Source organism: Chinchilla lanigera, unplaced genomic scaffold, assembly GCF_000276665.1.
Source record: "Chinchilla lanigera isolate Chin_1 unplaced genomic scaffold, ChiLan1.0 scaffold00093, whole genome shotgun sequence".
Taxonomy (NCBI): domain Eukaryota; kingdom Metazoa; phylum Chordata; class Mammalia; order Rodentia; family Chinchillidae; genus Chinchilla; species Chinchilla lanigera.
The window spans coordinates 991,033-998,405 of NW_004955494.1; the positions used below are offsets into that span (position 1 = coordinate 991,033).

The following is a 7,373-nucleotide window of genomic DNA, read 5'->3' on the forward strand; positions in this document are numbered from 1 at the left end:
CTATGCCTTTTCTCTAATCGCATTCTTCCCCTTCCTGAGCGCATTATGTTCTACCACAATGGCTCAAGTCCTCAGGGAGAGCACACACTGCTAAGGCAATTGTCTCCACCCAAGCAGGGGCACCTAACACTCTGCACTTGGGATGAACTGGTCTGCACCCATTAAAGAAAGGGGCCTATTGGAAGGGCTACTTCACATGTGCCACCATCCCCACTGACCCCACTTCTCTTCTCACCCCTCCCCCAGACCTGACCTTGAGTGTCCTGCTCCTGGGAGATCACTTGTCCCCTGGCTTCACCTACCAGTTTTCTCAACTCCATGATTTCTCTAAGATCCCAACTTAGACACACAAAGGAGCACAAATCTTATACTCAAATCCTGAAAGAAGATAAGTGGAGATGTGGATAGACACAGGTAAAACCGAAAAGTGTAACAGATGACATCTGAATATGGAATTGAGAAGTGATTAGGCTTTGTAACCCATAGGTCTGCCTGGGCTCTGTGCTGTGCTAGACATGCTTTGCTGTAATCCTCTCCCCTCCACCCCTTTCCATCCTTGTCTTTGTCTTGCTGGTGTTTAGAGCCCAGCCATTGTCCTCCAGACTAACACCACACTGGGGGACTGGAATGCCTAGTAGGGACCATAGCTTTTGGGCACTTCCATCAGGATGATCAAGAAGAAGCAGCACAGGTCAGAGAGGTAGTAGCTTAGTCACTTCCTATCCCTGAGAGGATGGTAGCTTCCTCAGGTCACTAGAGTGTCAGCCAAGTGCTGGACTTCAAAGACACCACTGAGACACAATCATGCAATGTTTATTGGTTCTGTCTGTTTCTGATTCAGGGCTAATACTCAGTCTTCAGGGAAGCAATCAGGAAGGATAGATGTCTACATAGGGAGGGGTGGAAGGAGAAGAACTCTTTAGGAACATGGATAAGTAGGGCCAGGAGGATCCAGGATGAAGAGGAAGAGTGATTCAGGATGCACTATTAGAGATGGCCTCAGGATCTCTTTTGCTTGACCTGAAAAAGAGAATATTATCAGTGTTGTCAGGGACTGCAGGGCAATGGAGGTGGGGCAGGGGGCAAATGCTAGGGACGGCTTTTGAGGAGGGCTTGTTGGTTCTCCCTGTCCTTCAGTGGTGCCTTCTGGAATGATCTCCGCATGTTCTCCCAGCTTATGGCTCATGGTCTCATCGAGATAGCTGGACACATCAGGGCCTGGGCTACCTGGGATCCCCTTACGTCCCATCTACAGTGTTCCACACCCTCCCTCAAATCACTTCCCCACCCCACCCTCCTTACCATGGCCATCAGCACGAGGGCACTGACCAGCACAGCGTACAGGGTAGCCTTCCCCAGCAGGACCTCGTAAAGGATGGTAGCGGACAGGACCCCTTGCTGATAGGACACTGTTGGAAGGAAGGGAGAGCAGTAGGTACCTGTGTGTAAGTAGCTCTGGCCTCTGCCATGCCCAGTGCCCATAATTTTGTTGGAGAGACAAGACCATTGGAGATAGAAAGGAATGGAGAGGGTTACTTACCAGAAGTGAAGCCACAGTCTAAAAGAAAAAAGGAAAAAAAAAATAGGTGAGAAAATGGCACTTCTAGAGGGCAATGAGCCTCAAATCACAGTTTAAAGTCGGAATCACAGGCACAAACATATGCACATGAGATGGTGCAATGTGCCTCCTGTGATAGCCCTGGTACTACCTTCCTCATGCTGATCTAGTGCAGGGACATTTTCATTGTCTTTGTCAATTCATCCAGGGCCAGGGCGCGGGATGGGAGACCCACACACATGTGCTAAGCTCCATGGCCAGTCACAGAGGACCCATTAGTACAGCAGGGAGGGCTCAGGATCTGTGGAAGGAAAAGGCTTGAGCTCCCTACCTACTGCTGTGCTCTCTAGGAGGAAGTGTACGCTATGGTTCAATTGCACTATGGTCTGGATCGTCCCTTCTCACATATTCAGGCTTTCTTCTGAGTCTCCTCTTGATTTCTATCTGGATCTCTCATCTCCCTCTGGTGAGATCTCACTCAGTCTCCTCACTGGCCTCTCCAGCCCCACTCACCTGCTCTGCCCCAAACTTCAGCACTGACGTTCTGGGTGACAGGTCTGGCCCGGTCCTTCTGGTCCCATGGGTCATCATCTGTGAGCCCGTAGAACTGGACTTGGCAGCGGAAGCGGTTGCGCGGGTTGTGCCAGAAGGCAGCTGAGACCCTCAGGCGGCTGCTGAGGCAGTAGCTGGAGTTTTCATTGTCAGGATGCTCCTTGTAGGGCTGAGGGTCCGTGCTCACCCCGCTGCGGGTCTCCTTCCCATTCACCCACCAGCTCAGCTCCACGTGGTCGGGGTAGAAGCCTGTGGCCAGGCACACGAGCGTGGCCTTCTTCTTCTGGCCAATCTCTGCTTCTGATGGCTCAAACACAGCCACGTTGGGTGGGTTCACCCTGTTCAGGTTTTCTACAGAGTGAAGAGGGGTTGGGAACAGGGCTGCTATCAGAGCTGGCTGGAAGGAGCCACTATCCCTTCCTCTCTGATATTCTCCCTGTTTCTTGCCTGTGCTTTGTATTTACCCTGTGGGCAGGAATTGACTACTGTCTCTCCATCCCCTAAGCTGGCATTATAAATGGTACTGGCTACAATTCTGAGCAAATGGAAGCTTGCCTCTTTCTGCTCTAGCACTTTATGCAGTAGCTATTTAAATGGATCCCCTGGATAGAAATCTCAACAATAGGCTCCAGATCCTAGGACTGACTGCCTAGGCTCTCTAATGTCTCTTCACTTTTTTTTTCTGTTTCTGAAATGAGGATCAGAAAACTGGCTTTGCACATCAGGTTTAAAGAACTAACGACACTACTATTTAGAATGACCGACCCATCCTATACCCTGTTATTTATACCTGAAGAGAGAGGGCTGAGGAATAAAGGAGAATTGGGGGGAAAGGCACATTTGGGGGAGGCTTTCTTCAGATGCCAATGGACAGGTGGCCTATTTTGGTGCCCTGCTGGTTTACAGGGCACTCACGAGGATGTAGGGTTTTCTGATGTTTAGACGTGCACGAAGCCATCCCATCAGCACCTCTACCTCTAAGGACCACTTGCGTTTCCACTTTGCTTTTTGCTTTTCCTTGACACTTTTACCTGATAAATTCTGTCTACATGAAATATCTTTTGTATGAAAACCTCTTCCTAGCCTTTTGGACTATGGAGGAAATTTGTTCCAACCTGCTTTCCACTTGCATGGTATATGACCTGCTTCCAGGACCCACGACCTAGGCATGCAGCCCCCACTTACTGCACAAGAGCATGTGCAGAGAAGGGCCTAGTGCCTGCTCTCATCCTCTGCTGCTGCCATTTTGAAATTCTAAATAAATTTTTTTCACAGGAGCCTACATGCTCATTTGGATCTGGACCTGCACACTTTGTAGCTGGCCCTGCTTCCGTATTGTCAGCCTCCCATACCCCAACTCCTGCTTTGAGAACTAGTTGTGCTGCTTAAATGGTAAGATCCCTGCTTCTATCTGCAGTGCTTGGATCCGTCAACCTTCCTGTCCTCAGCTTGTCTCAAAGACCCCAGGATTTCTCCCACCCTCCAGGTCACTGTGGAGGGAACTTCCCTGACCCCCTCCCTCAGCAAACAGTCAGTCCCTGTTGTATAAATTAAAGATGTGCCTTGAGCCATGTGTGCTGGTCCCTAGGGTACTGATCCATGCCACGAGTGTGACAAACACCAGCACACCCCACAACACTGTCTCTGCAACTCCTCAGTGAGGCTCCAGTCAGCTCAGCCCTACTCCTGTGGGCTTGCTCTGTGGCCTGAGTGTGTTCCTCCTGAGCTGTTGCTTGTCTGCGCCCTACTTATAGGTTGCATTAGCCTCAGGTAAAATTGTAAAGTTCTCTTTCCTCTTCCCAGCCCACCTCTGACACACACATCGCCTTCCATACCATTTCTAAACGCCATAGACTCTGAGGTTCAGACATTAACGTGGTTAAGGACACCAGATCATCAAAGAGCCAGGTACTGGAACCCAGCCACACCTGGTGCTAAAGTCTCATCTTCCTCCACCCCGGCTCCTGGATCACAGCTCCTGATCCCTGTGATCATGCTTTAGTGTGATCACACTTTAGTGTGCTGTGCCCCAAGGGCTCCTCTGATCACACTTTAGTGTGCTGTGCCCCAAGGGCTCCTGCTTAAGGACAATCCAGCTACACGTGGTATCTACTGCTGTGGTTATCAAGTGACTCTGGTTAATGTCCTCAGGCTGAGAGTTGTTTGCCTTGTCTGATTTCAGGGCTTCTATTGCTAAGTGACATTAAAAATCCCTTCCAGCCCTAAGAGCTGATATTCTTCCAGAGAATCCTCCTCACTTTCCAGACAAATATCTTCATTTGAACATGTGCTTCTAATAAATAAATTCCCTGAACTGTGTGGGGTGTTTAACCCAGAACACTTGGTATAAAGGATGGAGATTTCAGCCCACCTGGGACAGAGACAGGGCTTCTCCCAGGAAGCAAATGCACCCCAGGGGCTGAGGTTACCCTGGCCTCTGGCCAGCACCTGTGTTGGCCAGCCCAGGGCAGTGTTGATGCTGAGCCCCCACCCCTGCTTCAGGGGCCCGAGCTTCTGAGAAAGGCTGTGGAGGGATTAAATCTAATTTTAAATCACGCTACTGAACAGTAAGTCAACAAAGCCAGATTTGTTCTGCCTCATCTCTGGGGACTCATCCGTTACCCATCTCGTTTCGCTCTGGCGCTTGGCTCATGCCTGCCGTTCCCACCCATCCAGCGTTTTTTGTCTCTTAGTAACACATAGGTCCCCAGACCCCCACTCCCCCAACCTTTTTCCCCCCAAACCAAACTTGCCGTTCTGTCCCGCCACTCCCATTTTAGCGCCTGTCAGAGTTCTAGTACAGTAAATCCTCTCCTCCACCGCGCACCCTGTCCCTAACTGGCTTCCACCCGCCTCCGGCTTCCCATCCGTGAAGCGAGGAGACGCGCGGGAAGGCGAGCAGAGCTGGCCCCGCAGTGATCGCCCACTCTCCGCGGGACCCCAGCCCGGACCCGTCCACCCCCAACCCCTCCAGGGACCCAGGGCCTGAGGCTGGAAAGGTGGGGGACGCGCGCGTCTCACCTAGGACCGTGAGCCTGGTGCCGGATCCGAAATGCTGCTCGTAGGAGCACGGAGGTGCAGCCCCGCTCGCAAACCCCAGCGGCGGCCCGGGCGACTCCCAGCCGCAGGGCGCAGCGCCCGGCTGTGAGCCCTGGACCACCCGGCCGCCTTCCCTCCCGCCCCGCGCCCGGCGAGCGGCCCCGCGAACACTCACCCAGCACGGTTAGCCGGCTGCCAGCCCCGAAAGTCTGGGTGGCGCCTGCAGAGCACAGCTCGGGGCCCCCCCACAAAAACCGGACCCTGGCCTCCAGCGCCCATCGCGGCCCCCGCGCTCACCTAGCACGGTGAGCCGAGTGCCTGGCCCGAAGTACTGGGTCTCTTGGTTCACGGCCCCCCAGCCCCGCACAAAAACCCGCCCCTGTCCACGCTTACCTACAACCGACACCCGGGTGCCCGCACCGAAGTACTGCGTGTTTTGGCTCACAGCACCCGGACGCAACACAAAAACAGGTCAGGCCATTCCGGCCCCAGGGGTCCCTGAGCGCCCCGACTCCCCCTACTCCCAGTTCCTCCAAGCTCACCCCGCTTACCCAGAACGGTCAGCCGGGTTCCTGGGCCGAAATACTGTATGTCTGTGCTCACAGCATCCTGGCCCAGGACAAAAACCGGCGCTGCCCACCGTTACTGTCCCGGACCCAGTCCGGTCCCCGCAGATGCTGAGTGTTCCATAGCTCTCCCAGCACCGGGACCAGGGATCCCTCGGCTCAGGTGTTGAGCAGAGACCCTCAGCACAGCCCCGAAGACACTTTGAGCCCCTGCCCACCTCCTTCAGTCCCACCCGACCTGCATCCTCCAGCTGCCCTCCTTACCCAGCACGGTTAGCTTGGAGCCATCCCCAAAGAAGAGCTGCCCGGTGTTCACACAGCCCTGGAGATCCCAGCGCAAACTCCAGCCTCCCCCATAAAGGGCCCTGGGTGACCCAGGGAGCGTCCTTTTCCCCAAGGCCAGGGTTCAGGGGTCCAACCTGAGCAGCTTACCCTCCCTCCTTCCCACTAAGTGTTGGGGCTGCTGTCTTACCTAACACCGTGAGCCGGGTCCCTGGCCCGAAGATCTGCTCAGCATAGTAGCACAGCAGGAAAGTGCTGCCTAGAATTCCTCCTTCTTCCCCAGACCCCCAGCTCAGAAAGGGTGCTCCCTCCCTCTGCTTCCTGGGTGAGTCTCTTCCCACTTCCAGAATTAGTGCGGAATAGTAATCTGGGCATTGTAGGAGGTCACCCCCGATTTGCAGAGGAGAATCAATTTGGCCTAGGGATGATGCAGGGCACTTGAAATCCAAAGGGGCATGGGTGGCCGTGGGTAGCCTGGAGCGGGCAAGTCTTGCAGGTTGGACTCTATTTCTTATTACTTGCATAACCTGTAACCTCTCTGATCTCAGCTTCTTCTTCACAAAGATGGGTTACCTTTCCCATAAACTTTTGTTCTTTTAACATGGGATGTATGCACAAGTGCTTCATCAAGGGCAAGTTTAATGAAAAGTGTTACTGACTGGTGATCGCACTTTACAGCTTTGGCCGGCACATTCCTGGGAAGCTGTCAGGGGCAGAGATGCCCAGGAATTCACTGAGTGCAGACCCCTGCAAGATTGGAACTGGGCAGGAACCAGCCCCACAGACCTCTCACCATCTGGTGGCTGCACTCCCATTCGCTGGGCTGGGAAGGAATATTTTGCGGGGCAGGGCTTTTTGTAAAAGCACCTCCTCTGCTTGAATCATTGTGCTCCCCCCCCCCAGTCCTCACGATGTTATACTGTGATACAAAAACGTTTCCTCCCCACTGGCCCCCCTCTCCCACACACTGGGCAGGGGCAGGAAGTGCAGGTGGCAGGGATTAGTCTGACTGAGTGGGGCTGGGGAAACACAAATGCAGTGTAAATCTGAAGTGGGGAGGAGCTTGGGTAGGGGATGGGGACCCCCTCCTGGGAATAGGCACTCCCCTGAGGAGACCATCTATGTCACTGGGTCTCCCTTCTGGGCTAACTGAACCCACCTGCTCAGCCTGGCACTTATAGTGATGCCAATGGGAGGAGCAAGGGGCAGAGGGCACAGCTTTAAAAGAGGAATCCACAGAGCAGCTAGTAAACATTTAGGGCACAAGGATCAACAGCTCAGAAAGCACCATCAATTCCCGCTTCCTGGACGAATACCCACTTCTTCATTCAGTTATGTCAGAAGTGTTTAGTGAAAATGCACCAGAAGTCAGGCTA

General features: G+C 53.5%; 1 protein-coding gene across 1 annotated transcript; it reads right to left on the reverse strand.

Annotated features, from left to right (window-relative positions):
* Window positions 1-795: 795 nt before the first annotated feature.
* Window positions 796-6,521, reverse strand: LOC102027870. The gene is made up of 7 exons (XM_005405526.2): window positions 6,188-6,521; window positions 5,410-5,542; window positions 5,132-5,319; window positions 2,072-2,461; window positions 1,541-1,558; window positions 1,303-1,409; window positions 796-1,020 (listed from the first exon to the last, which is right to left on the reverse strand). Exons 1-7 carry the CDS (start codon window positions 6,519-6,521, stop codon window positions 1,000-1,002), a joined length of 1,191 nt encoding a protein of 396 aa, XP_005405583.1. The 3' UTR covers window positions 796-999.
* Window positions 6,522-7,373: the final 852 nt, after the last annotated feature.

Coding starts and splice junctions, on each gene's coding strand:
- LOC102027870 (XM_005405526.2), bottom strand. CDS start 6,521: ATGCAAGTAATAAGAAATAGAGTCCAACCTGCAAGACTTGCCCGCTCC. Junction 5,543..6,187: donor GACCCGGCTCACGGTGTTAG/GTAAGACAGCAG, acceptor TGTCGGTTGTAG/GTAAGCGTGGACAGGGGCGG. Junction 1,021..1,302: donor CCCTCGTGCTGATGGCCATG/GTAAGGAGGGTG, acceptor TCTCTTTTTCAG/GTCAAGCAAAAGAGATCCTG.